This window comes from Typopeltis vanoorti, chromosome 4 (genome assembly GCF_054136105.1).
Source record: "Typopeltis vanoorti isolate ZY-2024b chromosome 4, IOZ_Tvanoo_1.0, whole genome shotgun sequence".
Lineage (NCBI taxonomy): Eukaryota > Metazoa > Arthropoda > Arachnida > Uropygi > Thelyphonidae > Typopeltis > Typopeltis vanoorti.
The window spans coordinates 28,367,201-28,382,563 of record NC_143552.1 but is presented as its reverse complement, the minus strand read 5'-3'; the positions used below and the strand labels follow the sequence as shown (position 1 = coordinate 28,382,563).

Here is a 15,363-nt window from a genome sequence, read left to right as displayed (position 1 = left end):
TAGGTATGTGAATGATATCCTTGTGATTTGACATACACTGCTTGGGAAGAAGTCCACAGATTCCCCTATGGGGAAGGTGCATCATGCATGTAATGAGTCATCCGTTTGTTGCTGGTATAAATTTGGGGAATGTGATCCTTCCAAGTCGGTGCAGCTGTGTCTAGGTGAAATCACTGTGAGAAGGGAACTGACAGAGTTTGAAAGAAGCATTGTGATAGGCTGCCATGTTGCAGGCCTATCTGATCAGCAAATTTTTGACAAATTTAGCCCACCCAGGTCAACAGTCAGTGATACCATACTGAGATGGAAGTGCAGGGATCGACTGCAAGTGCTACCTGCAGTGGATGGCCTGTCACACTCACCAAACATGACTGCAGGGTGCTACAATGGATAATATGTAAAAAACCATCATTCATTGGCCAACACATTGAATGCAGAGTTCCAGGCATCGACTGGAATACAAATCTGCACAAAACATTCAGAACCAACCGAGGCTTACAACATAAGTTTTCATGGTAGGACTGCAATATGCAAGCCCTACATTACCTGAACGAACATGCAGCATTGTCTTCATTGGTGCAAAGAGCATATATGGGGGACATGGAAACCTTGGAAAGCTGTGTTATGAAGCGACAAATCACTGCGCACCTTCTACTGAGCAAATGGATGGGTGTGGATGTGGCACATTCCTGGTGAACATCTCTTACCAGAGGTCATGAACTATGAAATTCAGTGGTAGCAGTGTAAATGGTATGGTCCTGCTTTTCCTTGTTTGGCCTCTGTGCCACGAACATTGAACTCCGAGAGGTATCTGGACATTCTAGACATTACAATGCTTCCTGCTTTGTGATGTTTCTACACAACTGACCATTGTCTCTTTCAGCAATGCACTTTGTCATAAGGCTGCTGCTGTAACTGCCTGGTTTATAGACATGAATGTTACCACACTTGACTGGCCTCCATAGAGCCCTAATCTCAACCATATTGAACATCTGTGGGGTGAACTGGGGGAGGTTAAGAGACATCTGTCCCACAACACTTCAGAACCTTATTACATGCCTACAGGAAGAATTGTCCAAAATTCCCATTGATTGTTGTGGAAACTATGCCCCATATGTTTGCTTCAGTCATCACAGTGAAAGGAGGTTCTATATCTTATTAAAGTGGTTCCATGGCTGTTGATCACAAAGATCAACAGAGTTCACCTGTTCCTTTTTGATGTAAAAGATCAACAAATTGCTTTCTGGACCTCCTTTGTTAATTAATCAAATTTCACTTCTCTGTTTTTAGAAAGAAAACCTATACTGACTTTACATTCATGCTCTTTCACATCACCATTCTTGCCAAAAATCAATGTACTACAGCACCATCAAGGCTGTAGTACATTGAGCTTACTCTTTTTACTCTACTGAAGTAACTGCTGCTATCTCAAGAAATAAATTAGGTCAAGTCTACCCTCATTAGTGGCTTCAGCGAGTCTTATATCAACAAAATTGTTAATAGTTATAGGGTTTCCTTGTTATCTGCTTCCCATGAGGTGATCCATCATGCTACCTTTCTGTATGTTAAAGGTATCTCTGAAGGAGTAGCCAAAATGCTTAGATCAGTTAGCCCTGCCAAGGATAAATTTTGGCATTAGCCCACCCTGGACTCTCTCAAATTCTGTGCTAGTGTGGGTTATCATATTTTGGCCAAACTGGTATATATGTGGTTGTTCTTGATGAACATCTTGATTACATTAAATTCCATGAGTTGAGACTTGCAGAAACAAATCCTCTCCACCAAACATAAAGTTCTTTGGAAGAAGATTAAGCTTTTTTTACATAAGTAGTTATCTTATGGAATGTTTATACAAAGGGAGTGAAACTTTGCTTCACCATCTTCAAAATTATGGCCTGAAATTATACATATTATGGGAAATAGTTCTTTGTGCATTCCATAGTTAGTAGTTTTTTAATTAATACTTTGCCTCTTATTTAAATTTGTACAGTTAAGATATTTTACTTGGTCATTTAGAATGCAACAGTGGTTTTCACTATCTTTTTATTTCTCATTTTGCATGCCAAATTTGTTAAGGCCATTATTCAGTTTAGTTAGGTATCCTGAAGGCTTGTACAAGATTTATTTAGGAATCTAATAAATATCTGCGTAAAGGAAAAAGCTGAGATTAATATCTCTAATTTCGTCATAATGTTACTTTCCTTTATTTGGCATTACACCACGAAAGCAAATTTTTTGAATAAATACAGTAGAACTCAGTTATAACGATCACGGTTACAGCGAATTCACGTTTATAACGAATAATTTTGAAGGTATATTTAAATTACATTTGAAATAATGCATGTATTTCATGTTTATTACGAATTCATTTCACGGGAATAATGAACGAATAATACACGTTAGTCGTTCCTTTACTGCCATTTCGTACGTACGCATTTTCTGGTTGGGAAAAATGTCGGGAGTCAAATGGAAAATTTTATCTGTTTCTGAAAAAGTAGAAATTATACGGGAGGTGGAAAGTGGCCAATCAAATCTGACAGTAGCAAAGAAGTATGGTTTGTCCCCATCTACAATATCAACAATTTGGAAGAAGCGCCAGTTGACTCTGAAAGCTTTTGAAAACAATTTATCAAAGTGTAAAAAACTTAAAAAAGTGTAATAAAAGTGACGTTGACAAGGCACTTCTTTCGTGATTTAAAGTGCAAAGAACTGCTGACTTACCTATTAGCGGACCAATTTTGAAAGTTCAAGCCGAAAAATTTGCTGTTCAACCTGGTTGTTGTGATTTTAAATGCAACAATGGGTGGATTGATCGCTTTAAGAACAGAAACAATATTGTCTACGCAAAAGTAAGTGGCGAGACATTGTCCATTGACAAAAACGTTGTTTCTGACTGGATCAAGAATGTATGGCCAGACATCCAACGAAGGTATGGATACAACAACATTTATAATGCAGACGAAGCAGGTTTTTTTTATAATTTAACGCCCGATAAAACTTTTCAATTTAAAAACGAAAAGTGCATTGGCGGAAAACTTATCAAAAAATAGACTCACAGTTTTAGTTTGTGCGAACATGACCAGTAGTGATAAAAGAAAGCTTCTTGTAATTGGAAAATTGGCAAAGCCTAGATGCTTTAAAAACATAGAGAAACTTCCCATTGATTATACAGCGAATAAGAAGGCCTGAATGACATCTTCAATTTTCAAAAATGAAATTTGTAAGTGGGATAAAAATCTTTGCAGTGATTAGATGATCAAGGCATAATTAGATGTTTTAAATCCCATTTTCGTTGTCTGTTAGTCATGGAACTGATAGAATGCAGAGAAAAATCTGCAGTAAATGCTTATGCCTCGAAGATCAGTGTACTTCACGCAATATGTTTAATGAGTGATGCTTGGAATTTGGTGTCATTGTCTACGATACAAAACTGTTTTAAGAAAGCCGGTCTTGCGGAATATGAGTGCGAATCTGAAGAAGATGAAGAGGATAACTTGCCGTTATCAGCATGGTTAAATGCGCGAAACTTGAACAATTTTGAAACGTGCACAGAGATTGATAATTTTATAGACATTGATAATGGCGTCGCAACTTCAGGTATACCGACAGACGCTGACATCTTAAAACAAATCTCTCATACACCGGAAGAAGATAATAGTAGTAGTGACTCCGAGGAAGAAAATAGCAATGATGAGAAAATCGTTACCTGGTGTGAAGCAGAAAGTGCTTTACATATTTTAACAAGATTTATGGAATCGTGATCTGTAAGTTCAGATGACACATTCAAGCATTGTAGTGGTATAAGGAACAATTTCAAATGTATGAAATATGCGTCTTGTGCAAAGCAAAGCACGCTTGATGATTTTTTTATGTAAAAATGTGAAGTTTTAAAAATAAATTTTTGTTCTTTATATATATGTATGTACATATGTATTTATGTTATCCAATATGCCTATGCTGAGAAAAATCTGAAAACATTTTTAATTCGCTCAAATTATGATGGATATAACGAATAACGGTTATTACGAACAAATATATGCGGTCCCGTGGAATTCGTTATAACTGAGTTCTACTGTATTCATAAAACAAATAAAAAAAAAACTGCATTGTTTTTTGTCTAGTCAAAGCTCACATTAATGTTGATATTTATTATATTCCTTTATTATATTCATATAAAGGAAAGTGGCATTAAGTTCATATAATGCTTCCTTCATATATAATGCCACTTTCCTATATATAAGTTCATGACTATTAATGTTCATGACTAATAATTTCTCTCAATTCATATCAATTTATTCAGTTGACTCCTCGCCATACCAGCCAAATTATTAAAGGAATTTTATAGAATTGACACAGAAGACTTTTATCTATACATGGCAGGATGTAAAATAAAACATAAATCACCCATGGAAATTATGTAAGCATCTGGTTACCAAGGATGTAAAGACTAAATTTTTTCTTGGAGGGTGGTAAATGTCTTGCCAGAGGTGGTTGTAAATGAGTTTAAGGAAAATTATATGTACCGTGTATTATATGATACGTATTGTGTATATTAAAAATGCATTATTTGCATGAGTGTTTGCAATAATTATAATTCCCTTATTTGTTTTTATCATAGCTGTAATTTTATCTTCTTCTTCTTCCTTTTTTTTTGCAAATGGACTTTTTTTTTTTACTTTCCCCATTGATTAAGTTATGCCTTTTTAATTTTCACATTGTAACTGCTATTAGTTACTGTGAATGTCTGGAATATCTAGCCTCCCTATGCAACATGTTGTTCCATGTTGTTCCCAGTTGCCTGACATCATCATCTAAGAAATTAAGAAATTATGCTTTTGCCTGACACTGAGAATGTAAAGTGAGATAATTTCAAACATTGAGTAATACTTATAATACCATTGATTTTTTCCCAGTGGATTTAGATTTGATGAATTGAGCAGCTGGCTGAAGAAAAATTAACAAAATAGTTAAGTTTTTGCTATAATAAATATCTTTTTATTGTACTGAACTGTATTTTGTTAATGAAATTAGTATTGTTCTCATGTGCTATATTTTGTTCCATACTATATAAGGGAGGGCAACTAGTGTCTCTTCAACAAGTATTGTTGTGTCCCAATCTCTTAGACTGTGAATTTTTGTTCTATACTTCCGATCTTCCCTACAGAGTCACATGGTACCTCCAAGACACAAAGAGATTGCCTCAGGAGCGAACCAAAACCTAAGTCGCAAAGTTCTTGAAATCTATCTTCTCATAGCTAGGAATATTTATTTTTTTTGCAGCACCACCTAAAACAGTTAGATTAAGTAAAGTTATCTTAACCAAGAATTGATTTCAAGACGTACACAAATGACTATTGATTTGCAGTCGTGATCCACAATGCAACCTATTCTTCCCTGCTCAGATTCAAACCTTTTACAAGTATTGCATCGGATTCTAGAACTCAGACACTTAGGTTTAAAAATAGCAAAGATTTATTAAGCATATTAACACATTTACAATACAATTACCATTCATACTAAATTCCAATACTAATCAGATAAGATTGCATGTATCCTTAATGAAACAAGAGTATCAAAACAGCATTCCTAATAAATCATTCACAAAGATGGTTATTCTAGAGTAATATTTTTACATTAAACATTCATTATTTATAATGAAGGTTTATTTTCTTCATCATATGAATTAGTGAAATAATATTTGGTTTACAGATCAAGTATTGATAAAATTTATTAACTCTACCAACTAGTTTCACCACACTTTAACTGTTGGCATCTTCAGGGCACGGACATATAGGCTTAAAACAATCCCACAATTATGAGTAACTGTAAAACTGACAAGAATAATTACAAACAAAATAGCATCGAATGTGAGTGAAACACATATCGCGTGTACAAGGTTAGCTAGCTGTTGCTAAGGAACTTCCTATAATTTATGTTAAAGTTCATTTCTTGTATTTTTAGAGATCTAATTAGGGTTTTCCATATCTCTGGGAGTATAAAGCCTTGATTTCTGTTAAGGTTAACAGTAGAACAAGCGACTGTGGCTTCTTCTTTGAAAATTCTTGAATGGTAGTTTACCTCTATGTAAGGGGAACAGCTTTTGTTCCACTCGATGACATGGTTAGTTGTAGAGAAACGAGACGAGAGGCCAGAAATGTCTTGTCTGTTGTTTTTTACATAGCCAATGTGCTCCTTTTGCCTGATTTCTAGGCTTCTTGAAGTCTGTTCGATGTAACTTGAGCCACATGAGTATGGAATATTATAAACACCAGCATATTTATAGAAGGGATGGTTATCTTTTGGAGATCTAAGTAGTTTACGAATAGTTTCTGTTGGTTTGAATGTTACTCTTATTTTGTGTGGTTAGAGGAGGCTGGCGAGTTTGTTGGAGATGCCACTTCTATTTATTTATTTCAGGACATCAATGTTACTCGTTCGTGAAAGGTTACATCACACAAGATTCTTGCTTAGTCAAATTGGTCCTCCAGCTCTTTGATCCTCAGAGGAAATTTGGCAAGTCTTAGATAGAATGATTAATACCAGTTACGCCAAAGTTTTCAATAAAAGCAGACACACCCAGATTAAGAAATTCAGCTACCTTTATACAACCCACAATAAGTCTAAACCTTCTCTACTGGACAACCAAGTTATTCTTAATTTCTCAAACCACATCTTAAAGAAACCTGAAATCGATATTCTCAAGAAAGGTTTCAACTATGCAATAGCTCCTCAACAGATACCTAAATTGGATTTCATCTGTAGTCTAGACAAAGGAATCTCATTATTACCACCTCACACAGCAAATGATCTAAGACTAAAAAGTTCCATAATACTTTCCTCTTCCTATTCATAAAACAAAACTTCTCCTCGCTATATAGAAGAACTATTTGTGAATTAAAAAGCAACAAAGACATCATAATACTTAAAGCAGATAAAGGAAACAGTACTGTAATATTGAACTCAAAGGACTATGGAGACAAAGTTAACCATTTATTATCAGACTTATCCGTTTACCGTATTTTAACGAAAGATCCGACATTAAAAAATCACCATGATACCAATGAATTACTACACAATTTATCAAACTGGCCAACAGATCTGATTAAAGAACTAAAATCCATTCATCCTTTAACTCCAAGACTCTATGGCGTCCCAAAAGCGCACAAAGATGATATTCCTTTACGCCCCATCGTTGATGCAATCAACTCTCCTACCTACTTATTGTCCAAACATCTCTCGAAACTCTTAAAACAACACATCCACAACTCAGAGAGAGTTACATCAAGAACTCAGGACATTTCGTGGAAAAGCTAAAAAACATCAACATATCGGATAATAACCTTCTAGCTAACTTAGATGTCACCTCTCTTTACAAACGTTCCTGTAGTGGAGGTCATTGACATCTTAAGTACCTTGTTCCCACAAGACATAACCTCATTGTTTGCTCACTGCCTAAATTCTAACTACTTTTCTTGGAAAAATAAGATGTACCAACAGTTAACAGGCTTGGTGATGGGGAGCCCACTTTCACCTTCATCTGCCGACCTCTTTATGGAAGCCCTCAAAAACAAAATTTTATCCCAAATTATTCCCAAACCTAAAATTTGGTACAGATATGTGGACGATATCTTCATCGTTTTGGAACAACAACAAAGATGACCTATATGACTTTCTCAAAAAGATTAACTCCTTCCATCATTCGATTAAATTTACTCTGGAACTTGAAAGAGACAAACAACTACCATTTTTAGACATCTTAATTAAAAAACAAATTGATGGCAGCATAAATCTATCGGTTTACAGGAAACCGACCAATACAGGACGCTACCTACATTTCAACTCCTCTCACCATATCTCACATAAACTCAGCATTGTACACATGTTAAAGAAAAGAGCTATTAGCATCCCAAGACAACGAGACCCTTCAAGATGAGTTAACATTAATTTCTAACAATCTGTACTTGAACAGCTATCCAAGAAGACTAGTCAAAAAAATCCTTTTCTCTGAACCACCACAAAGAGAACAAGAAGATATTCAATATATAAAAACTATTGCAATTCCGTATGTTAGGGACATCTCCAACAAACTCGCCAGCCTCCTCTAACCACACAAAATAAGAGTAACATTCAAGCCAATAGAAACTATTCGTAAACTACTTAGATCTCCAAAAGATAACCATCCCTTCTATAAATATGCTGGTGTTTTTTATAATATTCCATGCTCATATGGCTCAAGTTACATCGGACAGACTTCAAGAAGCCTAGAAATCAGGCAAAAGGAGCACATTGGCTACATAAAAAACAACAGACAGGACATTTCTGGCCTCTCGTCTCGTTTCTCTACAACTAACCATGTCATCGAGTGGAACAAAAGCTGTTTCCCCTTACATAGAGGCAAACTACCATTCAAGAATTTTCAAAGAAGCAGCCACAGTCGCTTTTCTACTGTTAACCTTAACAGAAATCAAGGTTTTATACTCCCAGAGATATGGAAAACCCTAATTAGATCTCTAAAAATACAAGAAATGAACTTTAACACAAACTACAGGAAGTTCCTTAGCAACAGCTAATGCGATATGTGTTTCACTCACATTCGATACTATTTTATTTGTAATTATTTTTGTCAGTTTTACAGTTACTCATAATTGTAAGATTGTTTTAAGCCTATATGTCAGTGCCCTGAAGATGCCAGCAGTTAAAGTGTGGTGAAACTAGTTGGTAGAGTTAATAAATTTTATCAATACTTGATCTGTAAACCAAATATTATTTCACTAATTCATTATTTATCTCATTACTCAGACTAATTCATCTCAGCTATCTCTAAGGCATACACATTAAATTAACCTGTGTATGAGCTAACTCACTCTGCTTTCTAATGTTAACATGCTACAGTCTTGCTCTAAATAAATCAAAGTTCTCGATCCTTAATATCTCTTAATTTCACTTATCTTAACACCATGGTAAGTTACATGTATAACATAGACAAAGGAAATTTTAATGTTACCATACACTAAGGCTCTTCATATTGTTCCTTCAATTTGGTCTGCCTTCCTTCGGTCGATCATCCTTCTTGTTCACTTAGTCGGTGAGGTACCTTGGATTCTCCGATCATTCTGTGATTTCCCATGATCCTGGCATGACTGACTTGTTCCAGGCATAACTTTTGCTTTTGGTTCTCCTTCACGATGTCTGCTACCTAGACGCTGAGGGTTTCCTGGGACTGCGTATACACGAGTGGAGATGTACTCCTTCATCATACGATCAGGAGCTTACAACTTTGCCAGCACTTGGATGGCATTTCCTGCTACCACTCACTGGATTCTGAACATAGCTTACAGCTGATCCTTGTCTGAGCTCCTCCGTGCAACTTTCCCTGCCAGACAACCTCCGACCACCAGCCAAGGGGAGAAAAAATTTACCTGAGCAAGGGGGGGGGGGGGGGGATTCCTAACCCTTTTTATTTCTGTCTCCCCTACTGGTAATCATTGCAACCTTCATAACTCACCCAATGCGTAGCACTACACCCACGTGGGTCTCGCGTCGTACCATTTGTTTCCAATTTTCTTCTGACTGCACTCCGCCACGTGCCGTGTGCATGCGACTGCCTGAGGCCACCTCTCCTTCTGTTGGCGTGCCTCTGCCCTTTGAACCTTTGTTCATAATATTTTATGCAAGTCATTCCTCAGACAAGTATTACAAATTTTAGTAAATATTTGTTCAATTTATACAGTATTAACTGCCTTGCACAATAAAAAAAATTATTTCCTCTAACACTTACAATCTCTTTTCTTTATGCTAACATAATTTTATATTATATCACATGGATATAGCACATACTTAGAAGCAAGCATTTTCCTACATAAAATTGTGTATCTTATGTTTCTATCTGTAAAATGATGATAGTTGTAGAATTCTTTAAGATCCCATTTATCAAGGTTTAACAGTATCATTGAGAAATATTTATTCTAATTTACCTTCTTCACGGGGTTTGAAAACTATTCTCTGTGTTGCAGAAGAACATTGCTTTTCTTCATTTTCATGACTACCATCACCGACCATCTCTTGCCTTTCATTTAGAGTACCCATTTTGTCTACAATAAAGAATGTTATTCATAATTACTTGAGATATTGAATTGTATTAGTTTTGTTTTAGTATAGAGCCTCTGTATCTCAGTCTGTTTCAGTGATGTATTATGATTGGAAAGACCTGAGTGTGATTCCCATCTATGATGTGAAGAACTTTTATTACGACTTTTCAATTGAAAGTGAGTTAACCAGTCTCATATGGATATATCAGGGTTTCTCCTCCTCCTGGAAACTCAGGTTTCATCCACAAAACAGGCAAACCAGCCAAAAGAACCCATGCAGTTGATACCTATAATATGCCATAGATAGGATTAAACCATTGTATTAGAGCATTAATTAGGTTTCAGACTAGCCAAGTTACATGGCCATAACAGGTGACAGGCCAGTGAGCCTAACATGCAAGGGAAAATGGGGTTGTTTTAGTACTCTTCTCATTTGACTTTTGGTCTAAACATATTTGTGATTATTATCATGTTAGTTTTAATTCACTCATTTATCACACAGTTAGTTTAACTATGTATCATGTATCTATCTTTTTCTTTTAATTATATATAAATTTGTTTCATTACATGATGATTCATTCTAAGGCTTACATTCAGTAATTCTCTGTTTATTCAGGTTTTATGAATTTGTTTAAATCATGCAATACAATATTTTATCAAATTATTGTGTTATATTCCTTTTAGACATTTACTTTAATTATTAATGGCTCTTTGGTTAAATTCACACTGATAGTTTTGAATTCTATTCCTGATCTAAAAGAGGAGTTTTTAACAGAAGCTTCTTTTTACAGTTTTCCTAAAAACTCTAATATTTCTGGTTTTCATTCTTAGATCCATTGTTTTTTTTCCCTAATCCATATATGAAATTGAATTTGGCAGCATTGGTTTGCTTTTGATACCTGTTTATTATTATTAAGTGCCATTCCCATGAAGTCTCATCGATCTTATCATGGGAGGCCACTCCACACTGCACTAATTTCATGATTCACTAACTACTTCATATGGCTACTTAGTACTAAATCTACCTTGCATGTGTAATTGTCTGTTAGTTGAATGTGTTTTCTGCCCTGTTTTGCTTATTTTGTGGGAGGGAAAAAAAACCTCAAGCTTACCAAGGGAATTCTGTTGCCTCTGTATGAAACTGGCTCACACATTTCAGTTGAAAAGTCCTTAAAAATTTCTTTTATATCCTAGATAGGATTTACAGTGAAGATTTTTCAACCAGATCAAAAGGTCCTTATAAAAATTCTTTGTCTTAGATGGAATCCAAACCAAGGTTTTTCCAAATTACCCACTGAGCTATAGAGGCTTAGTTGGATATCATCAAGAATGAAATAAGGAAATTGCTGTAGCCTCGCAGTAAGATGCTACTATAACTAAACATTCTGTGTTTGAGTAACATATACTTCGTTTAAGACAAAAGTCGCATTTTCTAACTCTTCTCTGCCCTAATATGAGCTAGTCCTCTCAAAGTCTAATGCTCTCCTTATGGTCAGTAATACTTATTCTCTTCTTAAAGTAACTAAAATAACTGAATTAAAGTAACTAAAATATTTAATATATTTTAGTTACGGTAATGTACTTTATTGAATTTATAGGTTTAAAGCGAGTATGTGTACTAACATTAGAGGAGGCATTGACCGTTCTGGCTATAGGACAGAAGAATTTGCATATGGCTTCTACCAAGCTAAACCAGTTATCTAGCAGAAGGTATTTTTATTCATGTTACAATGTTACTTCTGCTGTTATTATTTTTTCATATACTACCTAAAGCAGTCATGTTGTAATAATTGAAATACAGGCCGTCTTGGACTTATAGGTGGGTTGCATCCTGGCTGCAAGTTGAAATTATGTGACTCAGAATATCCTCCTAAGCTGATCTTCTGTAATGGAAGATAACTGTATAAGCTGCAAGTGTTTATAATTATAATGTTAAGTGCTGAAAAAAGAGAAAATTTAAAATACTTGTACATGGTAAATGACATAAAATAAATTAATTAATCATAAATTTGAAATATGAAAAGTGCAGTTTTTAAAATAAATTTTGTAAATAGAAACATCAGTTTATTATATATACTACCTTAATCTTGATATAATTGAAGAATACCTGACTTGTTAATTTAATGATATTTAATTATTTATTAATTATTTAATTAAATTATATTTAATTTGCTCATGAGGAAGAAGGATCTTGTTGGAGTCTGGGTTATTATCATGGTTTGAGGTGATCAAAGGTCCTCTGGATGCTGAAGGCTGATGACACTCAATCCATATTAGAAACTTATCTAAAGGGGACTGGACCCTGGCTTTTCTCTCTTTTTTTTTTTTTTTTTCTCTCATAGATTTTCATGCTATCCAAGTGGAATTTCATGAAATGCAGTCTTTAGTTCTGTAGAGTTAAATCGAAATGGTACTTCAGGTTCTTGGAGTTTCAGACTAACAGATCTCTTAATATTTTCTCTACTTCAAACTCCATTAGTTCTTGTTGTAATACATTTCATGGTATGATATTGTCGTGACGTGTTCTCTTGACGTTCAAATCCGCCATCTTGCTAAAAGTCACTTTCATCAAATAAGGAAAACTAATTGCAAATTAATCACTGATCTAAGGGTAGAGAAATTTCTATTATACTGCGCCACTCTATCCTTAGATAAGTCTATATGAATTAGTAGGATTAATTCAAAATTAGTTAGCAGTCTTTTCACTCATTCAGGCCGATGGTATTTATTTTCTTTCCTTCTGGGATTCCCGCTAGATCCGAATTTTTGTGAACGGTGCAGTAAAAAGAAATTCAGGCAAACACAATATTTAAATTAAAAAACAAAACATTTAATATATCGTTATATAACAATTACATAAATTCCACTTCTAAATATGACAAACCAGTCAAGTTAGCATATCAAGTCAAGTCATTCATATTAATCCAATCTTCCAAACTTTCACATACAAATTCACAGTTTCAGAATCACAAAGTTCCTATACCCAACTTATTACAATAGAAATTCTTAATTAATCAGTTTCCTTGTATCTCTCAACTACACTCTACGATTGACTCATAACAGGCACTAACCACGGCAGATATCATTTCAGTGTCTATATTTTCAACTCTCAGCCTCGATGGTATGCTACAGTTAATGTTAGAAACAGCACAACGGAACTAATACTTAAATCTTCATACACTGAAATAAACTAATATGACTGTCCTTACCAGAAATAATCTTCAGTACTTCCAATATTTTGTGAGCACACTTTCAAATTGTATTTATCACACTTGCGAAACACTAAATAACTAAAACATTACTAATCGCGCTTCAAAAATCCAGATAACAACTATAAGGTACATTAATTATTCTTATTTATCATTCATCAACTAGTTTAACTCCGTACAATTCCCTTTCATGGTAGTACAGAAATAAGTCGTAATTGTAGACTGACTGGATTTATTCAGAATTCTTCGTTGAATGTCCAGTTCTCTAATTATCCGATTACGGCAATAATTTCCTTTTATTACTACGACTGATTTTGCTTTCAGCCAACTATAAGATTCACTTATAAAAAAAAATATCTACTCAACTCCTATCCTTAGGAATCTTTTAATTGCTTCTACTTCCTTAGTTTACTTCCTTGCTACCTTATAGTTCCAAAGTTCCGTTCCGACTCCTACTTACTACTACGTATCTATTTTCTCTTCTCCTTTACAAACGCTCCCCTCACACGCGCTCGTTTATTTCCACGTGTCTCTATGACAACCGATAGACGTAAACATTCTCGCGAATGTTACATTAGGTTATATAACTACATTCAGTTATTACATAACGTTAACTTTCATGAAAAGAATAAATAGAATATTTGCATTCCAATAAATACATAGTTAAATTACAAATATAAGTTCTTACAATATTGACAAAACAGCTTAATAATATTTAATACAGAATCTATTTACCATTAAAACATTTCTTTGATTAAGCAATTAAATATTTGACATAATTAAGGTAGTTATATGATATTAATTTATAATATATGTTATTTACACCAAATAATATTTACAAATATAGTTCTTGTGACGGAAAGTCATGTTGGATTCTGAATCAAACAACATTTATTCTATTTTCTACATAATTAGAATCCAACAATATGAACACAGATGGATAACAAAATAACTATTTATTAACTTAGAAGCTAATATTTCGCTGGTATTATATCCAGCATCTTCAGAGATCCAACACAAGACTAAAGTCCTAATATGGTGCCATCTAGGTAAAAAAAAAAAATTCAAAGTTTTAAAATAGTAGTCCAAATGATAGTCCTAGAAAGTTTTAAAAAATCAAATAAAAGTAATAAATATTAATTTGGTCTTAGAATGAGTGTCTCCCAAATCTTTGGTAGATTTATACAGCCATACTTGTTAAGGTTTGGAGTATGTTTTAAGGCTTCTGTGCATTACTTTTGTTTCTTTCCAATTGATCCTGTGTGCAGAGGTATCCAAAGCATGGTCTGCCAGACCCGACTTGCCATAGTGAAAGTGTCGGATATATTTTTTGTGTTCACTGAGGCAGATGTCCACAGTTCTTCCTGTATGTCCATAGTAGGCTTGATGGCAAGAACAGGGCACTTCATAGACTCCTGGATGTGATAAAGGAGTGCATTTGTCCTTAGGTGAACGGATGAGAGTTGCCATACCGTGAAATTGCCAAATCGTATCATACCATGAAATCTATTACAACATGTCTGATGAACACATAAGCCTATCCACGCATATCCATTAGTTCTTGATTTGTTAATTCCTTACCATTAGATTCAAATACTTCTTCCATGTTGTTTGCATCTGCTTCCATTGTAGCCATGGACACAATTGTTTCTACCACTTCTTCAAAATTTTCCACCTCCTATTCAAGGTCTTCAAAAGAATTTACAAGTTGTGGCATAGTTTCTTCCGAATGGAGTTCATAAACATTTTTCAGAAACTTCCCACACCTTCTCAATGTTTTGGAAGCCTTGATAAATGTTGCAAGATTTAGAAATCTCTGACTGCATTCTTTCATTTTTCTCTCTCTCTCTCTCTCTCTCTCTCTCTCTCTCTCACACACACACACACACACACTATCCAGAACAATCAAAATCTTAAAAGGGATGCCATTTTCTTTACAATAAAGTTTTACTCCTGGGATGAAGGAATGTACAGACCTGCTTTTAAACACAGTAATAGTGATCAATGCTTTTGTATTAGTATAATAATACACAAGAAGTGCGGCCCTATGTATTCTTGGAATTATA

At 34.6% G+C, this 15,363-nt stretch overlaps 1 protein-coding gene across 1 annotated transcript in view; it reads left to right on the top strand.

Annotated features, from left to right (window-relative positions):
- Nucleotides 1-15,363, top strand: part of LOC150107184 (uncharacterized) — a 646,985-nt gene that overhangs the window by 178,370 nt on the left and 453,252 nt on the right. The window contains exon 7 of the mRNA XM_090391664.1: nt 11,687-11,798. Within this exon, the coding sequence (XP_090247790.1) occupies nt 11,687-11,798 (112 nt within the window). The remainder of the gene's footprint in view (nt 1-11,686; nt 11,799-15,363) is intronic.